General features: G+C 41.1%; 1 protein-coding gene across 1 annotated transcript in view; it reads left to right on the forward strand.

Annotated features, from left to right (window-relative positions):
- The first annotated feature begins 370 nt into the window (after positions 1–370).
- LOC144491691 (guanine nucleotide-binding protein G(i) subunit alpha-2) overlaps positions 371–20,815 on the forward strand; it is a 238,866-nt gene continuing 218,421 nt past the window's right edge. Inside the window, exon 1 of the mRNA XM_078209874.1 lies at positions 371–855. Coding sequence (XP_078066000.1) covers positions 738–855 — 118 coding nt within the window. The 5' untranslated portion in view covers positions 371–737. The remainder of the gene's footprint in view (positions 856–20,815) is intronic.

The raw sequence follows: 20,815 nt of genomic DNA on the forward strand, positions 1-20,815 counted from the left end.
CACAGATGCTGCCAGACCTGCTGAGATTTTCCAGCATTTTCTGTTTTTGAAGCAGTGAAACAATGGCTAATAAATGCATTTTTTGTTTGCATATAATAGAAATACCAGATGCCCAGCTCCAACCACTGACCGGTTCATCCATCCGTAGCAGGGGAGGAAGAGAGAAGAATTTAAAACAAAAAAACACCCCCCCAGACTGTCAATCAAGCTACCTGCTTGGTGAGCGGGGGAGGTGCGGGCCGCGGGGCACGCTGGGGGTTGTAGTTCCCGGGCTGAGGGGCGAGGCTGGCGGGAGAGGGGGCGGGGGACTACAACTCCCAGCGCGCACCGCGGCCGCCTCCCTCCCTCCCCCTAGTGCCATCCGGGCGCCAGTGCGAGTTGGAGCAGGAGCGGGGTGTGGTGGAGCAGCGAGCGCTTCCCCAGCCACTCACTCCCTTACACAGGGCTGGCTGCATTGAAAAGAGAGAAGGGGGGGGAGAAAAAACCACTGCAGCACAAACTCGCCCGAGGGGGAAAAAAAAACAAATAAAAGAAGAAACGTTTCAAGAAGGGAGAGCGAAAAAAAAGAAAAGAATTAAAAAGTTTACTTTTTGGAGACGTCGTGTGGATCCTTTCTTTTTCCTCCCACTTTGGCGCAGGCTGAAGGATCGAGAAATTTAAAAGGGAAGGGTGAACTTTTTTTTTTCTCCAACACACACACAACGAAGCCAACAAACAAAAGATTGAATCCACTGGCCATGGGGTGTACCATCAGCGCTGAGGACAAGGCGGCTGCCGAGCGCTCCAAAATGATTGATAAAAACCTCCGGGAGGACGGCGAGAAGGCGGCTCGGGAGGTGAAGTTGCTTCTTCTGGGTGAGTTGGATCCTCTCCTCTCCCCTCTCATCCTCCCGGCAGCTTCACATTTCCGAGATGCGGCTGGGGCGTCGCTACATGTTAGCGAGAGACTGGGACAACACTGTGTAACTTTGTACCCGAGCTATAAACCCATGGCCCCCAAATCTTATTGTGTCTTTTTAAACCACTCCCTGAGAAAATTTCTACTCTCTCTCCCCCCCCCCCCCCTCCGGGGGAAGGGTGATAAAAAAATAACGGAAGTTGCACGAAGCGAGGTATTTTTTTACAGCAGGCCCTCCAATGTTCATTAAAATATAGATTTTTTTCTTAATTCAACGAACCCCCGCAAGGACATGATTTTGAAACAGTGTAGATGAAGTTGGATGCAATGTTTCTCCGCAATCTCTTCCTGTCCTTACTCATAAACCGTGTTAAATGGATGCAGACATTTGGAGCAGGATCGCTAATAAGTTCTGGTGTGTTGGGATTGATTTAGCCTTTTGATTTCTGCTTCCACACCCCTCCCCAAGTAAAACTGCAGACACAAATGCAGGAAGTAATATGGGGTTGACCAGTTGCTTTGGGGGGTGGGGACACAACTGTTTAGGTTGCTCTAGAAATCTGAAGTCATTCGAACACTTCTGATATTTGAGAGTGGATTTTCCCACCGATATTGGGTGGTTTAGGAGTTGACTAGTGTAGAGTTAGTTGGCTTGCCGTGCTGTAGGATGATGTCGTCAGGGTTTCGATGACAATCTCTCAGTGCATTTTTTTTTCTCTCTCCTGCGAACTTGGACGATAGGGTTCGTGCTGTTGACGTAGAGTTCAGACAAAAAGGGAAGGAAGGAGTGAGGGGAGCTGGGCCCCACACCGACTCTCAGTTTACCAGCAGCCTCAGCCTGGATCCGGTGTGTGAGGAATCCATCCGGAGAGATCAATGTTCATTCAGTGTGGGCAAGGCGAGAGCAGCAATTCAATGGGGATGATGTTTTAGCGGCTGCCTGTCATTAGCAAGAGTGTATATAGAGAGCTTGTTCACAACTGTAAGCTGCTCGCTTTGCCTGTTGCTTGAGTCTGTTTAATTGCACATTCAGCAAAATTAATTTTATACATTTCCCTATAATTACTTTGAAATAAAACCACATTGAAAAATGAAAGCTTAATATGCTGTAGTCCAGGGAGAAATACTTGCTGGTTGACGGAGATATAACCCCAAAGTGTCACTATCAACTGGGCAGAAATTACATTTAATTGAAGCTGCACTTTGCAATTATATAGCGCCTGTTATATAACTATGCACACAACCCTGTGTGCACACTGATGTAGCATTGCAGAATGTTCCCCATTTAAAAATGGAGTAAGGATGAAAATGCAGGAATCTCCAGAGAAAATAACCTCAAATGGAGGCTGTGTGGAAGCAGAAGTGTGGAAGGAAGGCTGGAAATGATTTTGAGAGTTTACGGGTCTTCCGGGGTGTGTAATTTAAACGTTAACCCAGAAATCCCTTTGGGTATTCTGTTTCTAACAGAAACGGACCTGACAGTTTTAACAAACTGATTTTGAGCAGAAAACAAAAAAAGCCCCTTTTGGGTGTGGAACCATCTTCACAGAGGGTGAGGTGATACTTGTGGTGTTGTGGCACATCATGTAATTTCCTGTTGTGAACAATTTATCTGGTCATGTTTGTGATCACTGTTGTAAAAAACAGTAAAAAAAATTGAGATGTGAGAAATTGAAGATTATTGTTACATGAACTGATATTTGCACATGAAATATTTTCAGCATTGAAAACAGCTTGAATACATCAGTGTGAAATATTGCATTTTAGTTGGAGGAATAGGAAAGCTACCTCTCCTTGGAACACCAGTCCAAAGGAAGTGAGATTCACAAATGCATTGAAAGTAGGTTAACAAATCCATCAGAAAAAGCACACAAATCTCTGGATTTTTTTGGAGAAATATAATTCAAGAGAAGACAGAGTTCTGGTCTCCAGGTTACAAAAAGGGGATAGAACTTTCAGCAAGATTTACAAGGATGATCCCAGCACTGGGAGCATGCAAATATCAATAAAGATGAAACAAGCTGAGACTCTTCACAAGAAAATTGAGAGGTGATCTGATCGAAGTCTTTAACACTATGGAGGAGTTCATTAGAGTTGACATAAAGATTTTTTCAATTGTGGGGGGGGACCAAAGCTTGTGGACATAAATATAAGATAGTCACCGATAAATCCATTATTGAGCCAAACTTGTACACCAAGAGAGTGGCTCGAATGTGCAACCTTCTACCACAAGGCGTGATTGAAGCTAATAGCATGTATGCATTTGTGGTGAAACTAGGTAAGTATATGAGGGAGAAACAAATGGAAGGATAGAATGGGATGATATAAGGTGGGAGAAGAATCATGTGCAGCATAAACACCAACCTCAACCATTGGGCCGAGTGACCTATTTCTACGTTGTAGACTGTAATTCTATGTGGGTCATGGGTCTCCATGGTCATGGGCTTGACAGGGAGTCCATTTGATGAAACATTCATAATGACAATATTTCGTAAAATGCATTCCTAGTATACAGTTTTTGGTACATAATGAACGTGTTTTGGGGTAAAATTATGCTGAAAAGGAACTGTAAAAATAAAATAGACACAAAAATCTTGTGATTCTGTGCTTTAAGAATACATTCTAAATCTGCTGTGTGTTGGTATTAAGCATGACTCTGGCATGATGAACTTGTGGATAAAATATATTTTGTCTATAAATCACTTTTTTACAACATTGTACTTTTCAGCTTTTTAGAAAAAAGTCACTTTTATACTCAAATGCCAAAATCTGTTAGTGAGCTATTTTGTGTACAAATATATTTATAAATATTTTATTATGCATTTTAAAACTATAGATATTTCAATTTTATTTTGTGTTCAGTTTAATTGATAATGCCAGTGAGTGAGATACAAATTCCCTTCACAATTCTTTACAACATATTCAGTTTGCAACATATGTTAATTTGGTAAATGGGTAAACTTAATTAGCTAAAGAAATGGAAAGGATGGGCTTAGAGGTGCAGTGAATTCCTCTGTGGCTTGTCTCCAGTGCAGCTGGAGACAGCACTAGTGCTAATTAGTCTCTTGTGTGGTTTGGGTTTAGGATGTTTACAATTTGAATGTTGTCAAATGAAATTTCAAAGTAAAATTGGTGCAGTAATTAAAATGCAATGTATACAATGTGAAAGATATTTAATGGAAATCACTAACATAATGAGCACTTGCAAAACGGCATCTGAATCTACAGGGAGATCTCGATCCCTAAATGCATCTATTTTAATAAGGCCTTCTGAGATAACATTTTGTTGTGTGTGTGTGGGGGGGGGGGGGAGTAAAATCTCTGCATCATTATCTTTTTGTGTATCTGCTTTTCACCAAATGAAGTTGCACTTTGAGATAATGGAATAATCTAACAATGAAAATAATTTAATGTTGCTCTGTACTTAAATTTCTTCATTTCATTTTGGTTACCACGATTTCATCAATGATGTTGGGTAGCTCGTTTAGGGATGGTGCATTGATATAGAGGAATAGAACCAGAATGTATAATTATCACAGCACATTCTCAGTACTTTGATTATTGGTGCTCCAGGATAATTTATTCTGCCCCTCCACCCAACCTAGTCTGTACTTTGGAGCGAGGAGAAAACTATTTTGGGCCAGTGGGCTGACGAATGGCAGGTGGAGTTTAATTTAGACAAATGCGAGGTGATGCATTTAGGTAGATTGAACCAGGGCCGGACTTATTCAGTTAATGGTAGGGCGTTGGGGAGAGTTACAGAACAAAGAGATCTAGGGATTCAGGTTCATAGCTCCTTGAAAGTGGAGTCACAGGTGGACAGAGTGGTGAAGAAGGCATTCGGCATGCTTGGTTTCATTGATCAGAACATTGAATACAGGAGTTGGGATGTCTTGTTGAAGTTGTACAAGACATTGGTAAGGCCACACCTGGAATACTGTTTGCAATTCTGGTCACCCTGTTATAGAAATGATGTTATTAAACTAGAAAGAGTGCAGAAAAGATTTCCTAGGATGCTACCGGGACTTGATGGATTGAGTTATAAGGAGAGGCTGAATAGACTGGGACTTTTTTATCTGGAGTGTGGGAGGCTGAGGGGTGACCTTATAGAGGTCTATAAAATAATGAGGGGCATAGACAAGGTAGATAGTCAACATCTTTTCCCAAAGGTAGGGGAGTCTAAAACTAGAGGGCATAGGTTTAAAGGGAGAGATACAAAAGTGTCCAGAGGGGCAGTTTTTTCGCACAGAGGATAGCGAGTGTGTGGAACAAGCTGCCAGAGGTAGTAGTAGAGGCGGGTACAATTTTATCTTTTAAAAAGCATTTAGATAGTTACATGGGTAAGATGGGTATAGAGGGATATGGGCCAAATGCGGGCAATTGGGATTAGCTTAGGGTTTTTTTTTAAAAAAAGGGCGGCATGGACAAGTTGGGCCGAAGGGCCTGTTTCCATGCTGTAAATCTCTGACTCTATTTTGATTAAATATATTAAAATGGAACTTTGTAGCTCATGGAATATTAAATTCCAGGACGTGAGACATTTCATTAGCGGACACCTTAATTTCTTGAGTAGTAGAAGTGAATATTGTTTAACAAAAATATGATTTGGTAAATAATATAGTTGAGTGTTTAGTCCATTCTATGATTCTATGCTAATTGCAAAAGTGTCAGTTTCAAGGTCCAAATGATTTGTCAGGCAAACTTAGTTGCCTCTTTTGCTATGATGCTGGGTGATTTTTGGGCTTAGAGTTGGTTGGAGGTGGCAATATGTAAGTTTTTCTGTGATCTTGCTGGGGGGGAGGGAGGAACATGCCAGACAAACAACCATTGTCTAAGGACTACGTCTTGAATCATGGCTGCTGCTTCAGTGGTTATGGTGTGGTTTTGACGGCCGCTGTTGTGAAACCCATGGTCAAAGGAGGATAGCATACTGTTTTCAAAGAGAAATTTGGAAGGTAGGGACTGAATCAAAAAAAAACTGCTGAATTAATCCCTTAAGCAACCATTTGGAAGGGGAGCACAATCTGTTTTCAAATGAAATAGCAGATTGTGCACACAGTTGAGTTTCTTGAGTTCCAGGTATGACCAGCAAGTATTCTTGTATATTGAGAAAAAATTGCAGCCCAATAATTCATGTTGAATTAAGAAATAATTTTGCATAAAGCAAGCCGTTAAGAGGAGATAGATACTGAAATGAGAAGCTGTAAAGTCAAAGTACTTGAGCTAAGAGCAAATATCATCAGCAGAATCTCCTTTTTAAAGAAAGACTATAAATTAGAAATTACTTAAAATTGTTCCTTCTCCATTTTCTTCAGTTAATGTTTGAACCTTTTTGGTTTAAACAATGAGTGATGATACTGGGATGACTGTGTGAAGAGTTGAATTAACAATGCAGTTGAAATGACCAGATTGCTGAAGCATACATGAATTAATGACTGTATCTGTGCAGAAACTCATTTCCCTTCACCATCAATGTCAGTTCCGCCTCTTGAGTCGATCCTTTTGTGATCTCCTCAACATTTGCTGGTGAGACAAGTAGTCAAAATAAAAAATGAAGTTGTACAGCATAGTTTCTAGGTTTTATTTATCATGAAGTGGCCCTGATGGTGATGTTCATTGCAATTTTAAGTATTGTGTTGCTCTCCAATGGGTAGAAAATGTTTTATCACTTCAGTAGTGAGTTTATAGGTTGGTATTATCTTAAGTGTAGGTGAATGTTTTACTGTTGTGCTGATGCGGGGAAAATTTTATATCATCGGTTGCTCTGTAAACTATTACGATGTGTGAAATTCCTAACACTAGACCCAATTGTCTTCGTACTTTGTGTTGTTTCCTATTTACTTACCCAGTAATTTGTCAATTAATAATTGATTAATATTGGAGGCATATACTAGCTGGTGTTAATGGAACACTTTCCCACTATTTTCATTTAAAACGTAAGCCTACCTCAATGTCAACAATGAAAAGAGACTTACATTTATGTAATGTCTTTCACAACCCCTGGAAGTGTCAAAGTACAACCAATAAAGCACCAACATGGCAGCCTATTAGTGGACAGCAAGCTCCCACAATCAGCAGTGTGGTAAGTAATCTGTTTGGTGATGTTGGTTGAGGAATAAATATTGGCCTGGAGATGAGGGAAACCACCCACCCTTTACTTCAGAATAGTCCAATGCGATTTTTATGTTTAGCTGAGAGAGTAGAGGAGACCATTGTTCTGTCTTTCTTCTGAAAGACAGCATCTCCAACAGTGCAGTACTACTCTGGGTTGTCAGCCTTGACTTTCTATGCACAAGTATTGGAGAGGGACTTGAACCCATAACCTTCCGTTCAGAAGCAAGAGTGCTGCCAACTAAGCCACAGTTGACAAAATGAAGTGCTTTTAACCCTTTAACAGGGGTTTTTAGCAGCTGCGCTGGAAATAACACTTGTTTTGTGCTGAGTTAAACTGTTGGAAGCTCAGTCGAGGAGGGGCAAAACGATGACTTTCTGCGCCCTGAGCTGCGGGAGAAAACAGCAAGGATTCCTGCTTTTGATGGCTGGTCACTGATCTGGAAAGTTTCTATGTGTATAGATGTCAGGTGTGGACAAATTTGGGCTTGTCTGTTGTGATCCTTGGTGTTGAAGTGCCCACTTGCACCTGTTAGCTAGTTTGAAGTGTAACATGGTAACTAATGGTCTCAAAACCATATCCCCACATAAATGAGATGGGTTGGGGGAAAAGACGTTAAAAATACTGGCTTTGTGTTGGTTCACAAGTTGCAAGGTTGTTTCACTCAGGTTATTGGGTGGAGAGCAAATGAGTGGAATACAGTGTAATTTGATTGTAACAAACCAGTTTTGCTTTTTAATGGCCACCAGAGAAATTATTGAAGATTTAGCAATAGAGTAAGTTAGTGAACCCCAAACTCCAACCACACGCTGAATAGATTAGGAAAGTACCTTTGGACAAAACGCCCATCGGTTTCTATAGCTGTAGCATTGGTCCTTTGTTTCACAGAGAGGCTTTCACAGACTGTGAATGGGACTATAAAACCATAAATGTGGCGATTGAAGTAAATAATTAACATCTATGGACATATGGTCGTTTTCTAATAGGAGCTGAGCTGACAAGTACTGTCATTGACAAAAACATTTCTGGCTTACTCATCCCCTCTCCCACTGTGATTTTATTTATGGGAAATAGTCAACCCTAGATGAACACACAATGAATTGAAGTGTAATTGTATCTACCTATACAATATAATAATTCCTGGTTCAAGTAGAGGATCATAAATTGTTTTCCTTTATAATCAGTATACTGACTGTAATCTACCCAGTGCCAATATTGAGCAATAATTCAAATTTCTCTCTCGTGAAAAATATAACAACGAATGTTAATTGCTGAATGATCCAGTGGACTAAGCTGTGGTGTGGAGATTTCTAAATTGACTGCTTTCAGCTGCAGTTCATAGAAATGCTAGCAAAATGCAGCTTGAATGCTGGTGTAATAGTTCTTGGCACACCATTGGAGCAGTTTACAGGATCCGCCTATATCTGAAAATAAGCTACTTTAATATTTAAAAGTGCTGGTGGCAAGTGTTGTGAGCCAAAACTTTAAGCTACAGGAGCTGTAATCTTTTTCAATGCTGTGAATAATAAACACTTTACCCACAGGAAGCCTTTTAAGACATGCAGGGATCTACAATGGCTAGTTTTTAATGCATATCTCGACAGGTAATGAACAAAATCCAGAAGTGTATATTGTGTGCTTAATGCAGTAGCCTCTGATTCATGCTAATTTAGGATCAGGAAATGCAGAATGAGTTCAGACCATTGGCAGAATTATGCAGAATGCTTTACTTCTGGAAGGTAAATACATGAAAAAAATTTTTTGGTCCCTTCACATCCCAGCAATCTGTTCATTTTCTCTGCACAGGAGCGATTCATACTTCTGTTTGCGAACTAAAAACTTTCAAAAAATCAGTCTGTTAATGACTTGGCTATGTTCTAATGACAGTAAGAAGTCTCACAACACCCGGTTAAAGTCCAACAGGTTTATTTGGTAGCACAAGCCATCATGAAGGGGCAATGCTCTGAAAGCTTATGGCTTGTGCTACCTGTTGGACTTTAACCTGATGTTGTGAGACTTCTTGCTGTGCTTAGCCCAGTCCAACGCCGGCATCTCCACATTATGTTCTAATGAGTCAGAGTTGGAGAGTCCTTTTGATCAGTTGGATCCATTGAAGCAATCAAATCAAAAAGTCATCCTTCTGTGATTTTTGGATTGAACAAAGAACAAAGAGAACAAAGAACATTACAGCACAGGCACAGGTCTTTCGGCCCTCCAAGCCTGTGCCGATCATGTTGTCCTATGTAGACCAACTGCTTATATCCCTCTATTCCCTGCTTGTTAATGTGTTTATCCAGATAAGTCTTAAATGTCGCTAATGTATCTGCCTCAGTCACCTCACTTGGCAGTGCATTCCAGGCCACCATTACCCTCTGTGTTAAAAATCTCCCCCCGCACATCTCCACCGAACCACTCCCCCTTATCTTGAACTTGTGTCCTTTGTAATTGTCACTTCTGCCCTGGGAAAAAGCTTCCAACTGTTCACCTTATCTATACCCCTCATAATTTTATAAACTTCTTTCAGGTCACCCCTCAGTCTCCGTCTTTCCAGGGAGAACAATCCCAGTTCATTCAATCTCTCCTCATAGCTAATACCCTCCATACCAGGCAACATCCTGGTAAATCTTTTCTGTACCTTCTCCAAAGCCTCCACATCCTTCTGGTAGTGTGGTGACCAGAATTGGACACAGTATTCCAAATGTGGCCTAACCAACGTTTTATATAACTAACATAATTTGCCAACTTTTATACTGGATGTCCCGGCCGATGAAGGCAAACATGCCATATGCTTTCTTCACCTTTTCCACCTGTGATGCCACTTTTAAGGATCTGTGGACCTGTACTCCCAGATCTCTCTGTGTGTCTATGCTCCTGATGGTTCTGCCATTTAGTTTATAGCTCCCACCTGAATTGGACCTACCAAAATGGATCACCTCGCATTTGTCTGGATTAAATTCCATCTGCCATTTCTCTGCCCAATTTTCCAGCCTATCTATATCCTGCTGTACTCTCTGACAATCTTCATCACTATCCGCAACTCCTCCAATCTCCGCAAACTTGTTAATCAGGCCAGCTACGTTTTCTTCCAAGTCACATATACATTACAAACAGATTGGTTTAGTTATAAAGTCCTATTTACAAACAGGTTGGTTGAGTGGTACAAGTTTGGGTGAGATGCTTCTTAGGATTTCCCTACACTTTCTGCTCATCCTGGCTGTGCTGTTTGGGTGTGAAGCTGAGTAGAAGCAGTGTGCCTTCCTGCAGGAAAGGAAGGGAATTTGATTCAAGTGATATGTAATTGTTTAAAAGGAATCACCCTGCTTTAGCTCCTCCTTGGTTTATATTTCCAATTTGCTGTTGACAATGTCTTTTAAAGTCAATAAGCTGTGAATATAAACAGCACTGTCAGAGGCAGCACACACACCACCCAGATAGGTTTTGAAAGGCATCACTGAAGCAGACAGTTACTGGAAACATAAAGAGGAAATTAATTTGGTTTTAAAAAAATCCATGGTTGCTAGTAAATTTAGTAAACTGCCTGCCTGTATATAAATCAGCAAAATGGTTTTACCTTGCTCATCACTTAGGATTTGGCTGTGAAAGTACTGGCACCTGTAAAACAGTGCTTTGTGCAGTTCAATCATATTGTACCTCAAACTCATAATGTTGTCAATTGGCTGGTTTATGTGGTGGATGGCAAATGTGTCAACCGTAATTCAACCTTGTAGCAATCTCACCTTGAGTCACAAGGCTCCGGATCCAAGTTGCACTCCAGGCCTTGAGTACTGAAAAGAAAACACGTGACTGACACTCCAATACAATTCTGAGGGTTACTTGCACTGTCAGAGATGTTGGTGAGATATTAAACCAAGACCCAGTCTACCTGCTTGTGTGGGTGTAATAGATTCTGTTTTTGAAGAAGAGCAAGGCTGTTTATTCCTGGTGTCTTGGTCAGTATTTATCCCCTGTAATCAACAACACAAGAACAAATGACCTGGTCATTATCACCTGGGAGTGGGAGTTTGCTTTGTGCAAGTTTCTGATAGTACAGTGGTGGCTACAATTCAAAAGCGCTTCAGTGGCTATAAAGCACTTTAAGATGTCTGCTAATTTTGAGAAGCATTATTTCAAAGCAAATTTTTCTTTTTTTTAAAAAATGGATCCTCCCAACTGTACAGTGGCTTTCATGATTGTTCCTCGTATTTGCATGGGAGTTTTGTTTTGAACTGATCTTTTGTACGGCGATGGGGACAAAACTGTTCCCGTTTGTTGGGGGGGAGGGTGCACACACACTTAACATTTGGCTCACTTTGCAGCAAAGCCTGTCTTCACCATTGATGAAAAAATATTTATTTTAATATTCATTTTTATGCAACCCTCTGCCTGGCACAGAAGTCCACTTATAGCATCTAACCAGAGAGACGAGCAGAATTTGTAGAGTCTATTGGTTTCCTGTCATTTAGTCAACAAGTATATCTTGTCAGATTCTATTGAAATTCTTAGCAGCCTGCAAAGGGAGTTGCGGCAACTTGAGACCACTATAAGGGTGGTTGAATGTATTGTTTAAAATAAGGATCTTCTTTATATAATGAAATAACAAAGTTTATCAGTAACTCAGCAGAACAGTAATCATGAAAACATGAGTAACTCACGCACGCACCTTGCTTGCAGAGCGCTCTTGCAGACTAAAAGCCTTCCAAAACCCATACATGGGTCAGAACCTGCAACAGAGACCAGTACAACCATTACATTAGACACAATGCTTGTAAGAACACTTTGTACTCAGAATGACACTCTGTGACAAGAATGAAAAAAGATTAGGAAGGAAAAACAGATTGGGTAGGAACTCCGATCGACCATTTCTGCATTCGGGTTAAATGCATTCATTATAGCACTGGATTTTGCAGTAATTTGTATTGATCAGAAGAATGTAATTTGCAAGAAAAACTGACATAGAACCTTTAATGAAACATTTCAAGATGCTTCACAGGAGCATTCTAAAACAAAATATGATGCCAAGCTTTGTAAAGGGGTATTAGACCAGAGCCCCAAAAGCTTTGGCTGTGAGCTGTGCCTTAAGGAAAGAAAGGGAGGTAGAGAGTTGGAGAAATGTAGGAAGGGAATTCTACAGTTTGGAGCCAAGATAACTGAAGACATGGGAACCATTGATGGAAAGAATAGATTCTGTGTTGCTAAAGAGACCCGAATTAGATGGGTGAAGACATTACAGAAATATGGAAGGGTAAGGCCATGGAGGAATTTGAAAATGATCAGAATTTATAAAATAGATTTGTTGCTTGACTAGGAGCGTGGGTGATGGGTGATAAGTGAACAGGACATGGTATGAGTTGGCACAGGGCTGCAATGTTTTGGATGACCTCACACTTATGAAGGTTAGAATGTGTGATACCAGCTGGATGTGCATTAGAATAGTGAAATCTGGATATAAAGGTCATAAATATGTGATTTCGGCAGCGGATGAGCTGCGATAGTGCTGTAATTGGGTGAATTTAAGGAGTAGAAATGGGCAATCTTAATGATGGCATGAATATGGCCTGAAGCTCATCTTGGGGTCAAATATAAATCAAGGTTGCGAACAGTTTTGTTTAGTCTCACACTTACTGGGATGGAGTTGGGAGCGAGAAATTGCTGTTTGGAGTGGGAACAGAAAACAATGGCTTGAGATGTTCAATATTTAATTGGAGGAAATTTCTGCTCATTTTGTACTGGATGTCGGATAAGCAGCCTGATAATTGAGCCACAGTGGAGGAGTCGAGAGAGGTGGTGGTGAAGTGCAGCTAGGTGTTATCAGCTGTGTTCATTAGTTTTAATTGTTTTACCAGTGCAGGTTCCCATAGTGCGAGTTGTTTTTGGATTTGCTCCAGAACGCAAATTTGTAGCTCCAGCAATTTTTGCAGATGTTTTTATACCAGGACGTTACAAACAAAATATTGACTTGCTCTGACAGGTATCTGCCCAATAGGTGCTTACAACCATCGTCACTTAAGGCAATAAGTGATAATAGCTACTATCAGTGCTCATTACCAGCACTTTCCAGCATTCAGCGAGAGTGTGCATTACTTTCTTTATTAAGGTTGGCATTTCAATGCATGATGTGGTTTTATCAGATTCCTTGTGTCTGGCACCATTGATCAAGCAATATGTGCCAGAGAATTTTCCCCTTAAAATCAGACTCTGGGACAATTGCAATGTAACAAGGGCACAAACCCATTCCTGTTTCTTTTCAGAAAGATGATCTTTGGAGAACATTTTAGAAGATAGCTTAGTTTCTTCAGAGAAGTTTCAGTGGATCAGAAAAATTGTTATGCTGGCCTACAATTAAATTGGATTCTAAAAGCCCATTGCCCATGAATCTGCCCTAAGCTTAATTATGCCAAATCCAGTCACTCGTCCCAAAGGCAAAAATGTAGACCTAACGTTAAAGCTTTCAGTCCTGCCCACTGCGGGAATCATCATGGGTAGGATGGACAATTTCACGGACCATCGAAAGGTTCGTGTGGGAATTTTCTGTCCCGGGGTGGGGCACGGCCAGAAAATCCTGCCCCTAATTTGTTTTTCAAGGGTCTACATTATGATGTTGTGGAAAGTGGAGAACTGGCTCCAAGGATCAACTTAATCATAGAATCCCTACAGTGCTGAAGGAACCCATTTGGCCCATCGAGTCTGCACTGACCATGATCCCACCCAGGGCCGATCCCACCCAGGGCCAATCCCCGTAACCCCAAGTATTTACTCTGCTAATCCCCCTGGAACTAAGGGTTAATTTATCATAGACAATCAGCCTAACCTGCACATCTCTGGAGTGTGGGAGGAAACCGGAGCACCCGGAGGAAATCCACGCAGACACGGGGGGAATGTGCAAACTGCGCGTTGGCAGTCACCTGAGGATATGACTCCAGCTGATGACTTGATGTTTCACATCAGAGTGGAAATTGGGATTTGTTTTGATTTATATTCCTCATTTGTTTTCTCCCACTCTCATCTAGGGATGTGGGCAATTGATGTTTTTAATACCCATCTCTAGTTACTAGCAAAGTTCCTGGTGGCCCAGATGAGAACCTATGAGGGAGCGATCTATCTTGGATCTGGTCCTGTGTAATGAGACAGGTAAAATTAATGATCATCTTGTGAGGGATCCTCTTGGAATGAGTGATCACAATATGGTTGAATTTCTAATACAAATGGAGGCAGAGAAAGTAGGGTCCCAAACCAGTGTCCTCTGCTTGAACAGAGGGGAGTACAATAGGATGAGGGCAGAATTGGCTAATGTAGATTGGGAGCGCAGACTAGTTGGTAGGACAGCTGAGCAACAGTGGCGGATTTTTAAGGAGATTTTTCTCAGTACTCAGCAAAAATATATTCCTGTGATAAAAAAGAAATGTAAGAAAAGGGATAACCAGCCGTGGGTAACTAAGGAAATAAAGGAGAGTATTAAATTAAAAACCGATGCGTACAGAGTGGCTAAAACTAGTGGGGAATTAGAAGATTGGGAAAGCTTTAAAAAACAAAGAACTACTAAGAAAGCGATAAAGAAAGGAAAGATAGATTATGAAACTAAACTAGCACAAAATATAAAAACTGATAGTAAAAGTTTTTACAAATATATAAAAAGGAAAAGAGTAGCTAAAGTAAATGTTGGACCCTTAGAAGATGAGAAGGGGGATTTAATAATGGGAAACGAGGAAATGGCCGCTGCCTTAAACAAGTTTTTTGTGTCGGTCTTCACGGTAGAGGACACAAATAGCTTACTGAAAATTGATGGTCGTGGGACTGTAGGGGGTGAGGTCCTTAAAACGATTACTATTACTAAAGAGGTAGTGCTTGGTAGGCTAATGGGACTAAAGGTAGACAAGTCCCCGGGCCCGGATGGAATGCATCCCAGGGTACTGAAAGAAATGGCAGAAGTAATAGCGGATGCGTTGGTTGTAATTTATCAAAATTCGCTGGACTCTGGGGAAGTGCCGGCTGATTGGAAAACAGCTAATGTGACGCCACTGTTTAAAAAAGGAGGTAGACAAAAGGCGGGTAACTACAGGCCGGTTAGCTTAACGTCCGTAGTTGGGAAATTGCTGGAATCCATCATTAAAGAAGAAATAGCAGGACACCTGGAAAAAAATGGTTCGATCAAGCAGACGCAGCATGAATTCATGAAGGGAAAGTCGTGTTTGAAGAATTTACTGGATTTTTATGAAGATGTAACGAGTGCGGTTGACAGAGGGGAACCGGTGGATGTGGTGTTTTTGGATTTCCAGAAGGCTTTTGATAAGGTGCCTCACAAAAGGTTGCTGCAGAAGATTAAGGTACACGGAGTTGGGGGTAAAGTGTTAGCGTGGATTGAGGATTGGCTATCTAACAGGAAGCAGAGAGTTGGAATAAATGGGTGCTTTTCTGGTTGGCAGTTGGTGACTAGTGGCGTGCCGCAGGGATCGGTGTTGGGTCCTCAACTGTTTACCATATACATAGACGATCTGGAGGAGGGGACCGAGTGTAGGGTAACAAAGTTTGCGGATGATACAAAGATGAGTGGGAAAGCGAATTGCGTGGAGGGTGCGGAAAGTCTGCAGAGAGATTTGGATAGGCTAAGTGAGTGGGCGAGGATCTGGCAGATGGAGTATAACGTTGACAAGTGTGAGGTTATCCACTTTGGAAGGAATAATAGTAAAATGGACTATTATTTAAATGGTGAAAAATTACCACACGCTACTGTGCAGAGGGACCTGGGAGGTCCTTGTGCATGAATCACAAAAACTCAGTTTGCAGGTGCAGCAGGTGATCAAGAAGGCAAATGGAATGTTGGCCTTTATCGCGAAGGGGATGGAGTATAAAAGCAGGGACGTCTTGCTGCAGTTGTACGGGTGAGGCTGCAACTGGAGTACTGTGTGCAATTTTGGTCCCCTTATTTGCGGAAGGATGTATTGGCCTTGGAGGGAGTGCAGAGAAGGTTCACTGGGTTGATACCGGAGATGAGGGGGTTGGCTTATGAGGAGAGATTGAGTAGATTGGGCCTGTACTTGTTGGAGTTTAGAAGGCTGAGGGGAGATCTTATAGAGACATATAAGATAATGAAGGGGCTAGACAGGGTAGAGGCAGAGAGATTCTTTCCAATTAGAAAGGAAACAAGAACTACAGGACACAGCTTCAAAATAAGGGGAAGTCAGTTTAGGACAGAGTTGAGGAGGAACTTCTTCTCTCAGAGGGTAGTGAATCTCTGGAATTCTCTGCCCATTGAAGCAGTGGAGGCTACCTTGCTAAATATGTTTCAGTCACAGGTAGATAGATTTCTGATCAATAAGGGAATTAAGGGTTATGGGGAGCGGGTGGGTAAGTGGAACTAAACCATTATCAGATCAGCTGTGATCTTATTGAATGGCGGGACAGGCTCAAGGGGCTAGATGGCCTATTCCTGCTCCTATTTCTTATGTTCTTATGGACGACCTTGAACTGCTACTGTTGCTGGTGGTGATCCATCGTTGGCCTTTTGCAAGCTCAAAACTGAAACAGGTGGTGGCATTATGGTTTGACTATTGAAAATTGGTATGCTGTATTTGATTTTAACATCACTATTTAATGCTTCAGAGTATATGTTCTCAAAATAACAACAACTTGTATTTATGTAGCACCTTTAATGTAGTAAAACATCCTGAGGTGTTTCACAGAGGTGTCATCAAACAAAATTTTCACCGCGTCACGTAAGATGTTATGACAGGTGACCATAAGTTTGGTAGGAAAGGTAGGTTTTAAATAGTATCTTGAGAGAAGAGAGAGGTAGAGAGACACAGTCACTCAAGGTTTAGGGCCTTAGCAGCTGATGACCTGACCAATGGTGGGGCAATGAAAATCAGGAATGTGCAAAAGGCCAGACTTGGAGGAGTGCAGTGATCTTGGGGGAGGGGGGGGGGGGGGGTTTGTAACACTCAAGGGTGTTACACAGATTGAGAAGAGTGAAGCCAAGCAGGGATTTGAAAATGTAGAAGTTAAATTTATAACACAAAATAAACAAACTTGGTTCATGAACACCCGCTCAAAGACTGGATAATCTGTTGTGGCAATCCTAGTCTGAACTCAACTGTACATTTTTATTACATGTCCTAATACCAGAGAAATTACTGTGTGAAATTGCATTCAATTTTTAAAATTTGTTCACTGAATGTGGGCATTGCATGGACTGCAGTGTTTCAAGGAGGCAGCTCACCACCACCTTCTCAAGGGCAGTTTGGGGGAGGGGGGGGGCAATAAATGGTGGCCAAGCCAGTCACACCCCACAAATTGTGCAATATTAATAAACTGTGCGGATGCTTTAAAGATACTCCCAGAATTTAAAAAATAGTTTTACCACAAGTTGTTATTTTAAATACCTGACAACTTAATTTAAGATAGAAATAAAGGATTTTTTAATATTGGGAGGCAATTATTCTCGCATACAGCATGTTTCCTTAAATTTGTACAGTTTGATTCTGCTGCTTAGAATGTTGATAATGAACTTTCTTTGAACTAAAGGTTAGCAAGATCATAATGAAAAATAAAAGCATTACCAGTGATATTGCTGCCAGACATACCTGGGTCTGACCTTTTGCCTATCGTTTTCAGTACAATGCTTTGAAAAAATTAATTATTGATGATTGTGTTAATGGCTTGCAACCTGTAATTGATTAGTGTTTGTTGCAAAGCTCGAAATGCTGCCTTCTGCAGAGGCTGAAGCTGCTGAGACAGGCAGTCATTATTTGGCCTTCCTGTGTAGCACTGACACACTTCCTCTTTTCTTGTTTTTTTTCTGAAGTGGAAGAAGTTGCCAGAAATCAAATGCTCATTCTTCACGTTGCATTTTCATTTGTTTACATTGGAAGACGTGACGTACGATTATTTTAGTTGAGTGAGAATGTCGACCCTTTTTTAGTAGGCGCCTGCTGGCTAACGGGCTTGAGAAGAAACAGAAGCAGTTCTTCTCCTCATACAGAATCTACTGTTTGCAGATTTTTGGAAACGGGTGTCTGTGTGACTTCCAGCAGGATTGCATTTTCAATGGGTACTGACTGCAGTGTAGGACTGCAACAAAAAAAGAGGAAGTATGCCAAGACCCCATCTTGGCTTCATCCTAGCTTCATCCTAGTTTCTTTAATTTGAATGTGCTGACATTGTTCTGGACTGCCATTTAATCGTTCTGCATTTTAAAAAGTCTCATTGGGGAATTGGTACTGCTTTATAATTTAACCCATTCTTCTGAAAACACCTTCTCAGCATTGGAGATGCTGAGTATGGATTAGCGTTAAGCAGTTGATCCATCTGCAGAATGAAAATATAATATGTATAGAGAACCACAGAAGTGTGATTAAATAGTAGATGAACCACAAATTGTTATTCAGTAGGCGCTCAAATTAATGAGAGGGACCAGGTTGAAACTCCCAAAGTAAGGTATTTAGATCTCGGGCAGTGTTTCTTCAACTGTCGTCTTCCTTCAAGCGCCCACTGCAGCACCAAGATATTACTTAGTTTCTTATTCCAGTCAGCTTTGCAGTCCTTTGAATGAAATGGCCAATGTTTCTTGTTTTTTGGCCTGCGTTCAAACCCAGTCCCAGGCACAAACAACAGTCCTGCCCAGTCCTTTCCAAAACCTGTTGGAGCATTTGCCTTCAAACAGTTTTTTGATGCTGATGGCCTTCAGATCAGAATTTTGGGAGAAGCAGAAAATCCTGAACATGTCAGCTTTCATTTCTGTCACTCAGGATTATGGTGTGATAGATTTCCTTTTGAAAATAAAAATAAAAACGTGACATTTCCATTTTGTCGAGATGGATGCCTCTTTCCTTCCCCATCTTCCCCTCCCCACAGCAACAACCTCACATGGTGACTCCTGCCCCCCGTCTTGTCTTCAGCCCAGTTAATGGTGTTCATATAATGATTGAGCTGGAATGACCTGTTAGGAGAGTAGCAGGATATTGAGCCTATTCTGATATTTGGTGATATTGTTTCATATTGTAACTCCATTTACTTATATTAATTCCATATTCCTTCATACTCTTAACAAAAATCCATTAATCTGTGTTTTAAAGTTTTCAATTGATCTGCCTTTGAAAGCTCCTTTTTAGGAATAAAGTATTACAAATTTCCATTATCCTTTGAGTAAAGTGTTTTCAGACATCACCTATGAGTGATTGAGATCTAATTTTAAGGCTTCCTTTTTCTGGACTCCCTCCTCCATCACCCTTCCCAGAAGAAATAATTTCTTCTCTGTCTACCCCTTCAGATCCTTTAATTGTCTTAACTAACGTGAAAATTCAACGCAGACAGTCACCCAAGGTAGGAATTGAACTTTGGTCCTTGGCGCTATGATGCAGAGTGCTAACCACTGTGCTGCCCCTCAGTGGACTCAATGTTAACTGTTTCTCTCTCCACATATGCTGCCAGGCCTGCTGAGTTTATCCAACATTTTCTGTTTCTATTAATCCTTTAAATTGCTTTGCTCCTTCACACTTTGTAGTTTCTCACCATTTTGAAAATACTCTGATCCATCTTGGTTCCAACAGTAGAGGACCAAACACTTCCTAAACTAAACTCCATCTACTACACTTGCGTCCACTCACTTTATTGATGATTCTTTGCAGCTTTCTGCTTCCGCCTACAATTTCTACAGTGCCTCATTAATTTAACGTTCTTGGGAAATTTGGGTATAACTTGCTATTGTTTTTCAAGAGTCATTTTTAAATGTAAAGCTGAGATTCCAGTACAGATTCCTGGGCGATGCATCTATTTGCATTCAGCCGGTTGGCATACGTACCCATTATCCCTCATCTATGTGTCTTTTCATGGAACCAATTGCCTGTCAGGAAGGCAATGCCAAGAAGTTGCTTACAGTTGTGTGGACTTTCACTTTTACTTGGTCTCTCGTGTGGGATCTTTATTGCCTTAAAAAATCCATATAATTAACATTTCATTATTTGCCATGATAGTAATATTCAGCTGGGATAGTTATAAATGTCTTACCTGTTACAAATCCATCCTGGCTCCCAGATTCGATTCTTTGATGAAATTGTAGATGTACATCATCTGATTCTCGAGTTTGGGGCTCAAAGTAATATTCAGCGAAGAAAAGTCGTTCAACCGAAACTAGCTCTTAACAACACTTCCAACAGTTGAGATTTGAGATTTACACTGTGGATTCTCGCCACTTAAATTTAGGTTTCCAATTTTAATCCAATGGAATAGTTGAGTAGAATATGAATATGATGTATTTTGTTGCTGTAATTTGGCCTTCATTGTGACTTATTGGAAGAAAGTGCTTCTATTTGTGTTGGCAGAACTGCCGGCAGTTACTTTGCAGATTGATGGGATGTAGACTTCATGCATGCATTTCCACAATTTGGCCCTTGGAAGGTGAATGAAGCTGGGGCTATTCTTCCGCGGCATTGTTGTCTTCCCCCTGCATTTCTGAATGGACAATAATGTATAACTAGGGGAAGGTGAGGATGGAGAAACATGGGTGGGGGGGGGGGGGGGGGGGGAGCGGGGGTGAGGGCGCCCTGTTTGAACAGCACGGGAATAATTTTGAAAGATGTTGTCGAGCACTATTTTATTCATCTAAAATTCTTTTGATTGAAAACATCTGCTTATACCACTTTACTGAGAAGATGCACAATCTGAGGTTCACATTAAGAGCCCACAACATAGGAAATGACGAACATAGGATATTATTTTAAAACTGTGGTGTTTTGCATGAGCTGATAGCTACTGACATATATTTTCCTGATGCTAAGTTAATAGTTATACATGCTGTTAATGTGACAAAGTAG

Source organism: Mustelus asterias, chromosome 3, assembly GCF_964213995.1.
Source record: "Mustelus asterias chromosome 3, sMusAst1.hap1.1, whole genome shotgun sequence".
NCBI classification, from domain to species: Eukaryota; Metazoa; Chordata; class Chondrichthyes; order Carcharhiniformes; family Triakidae; genus Mustelus; species Mustelus asterias.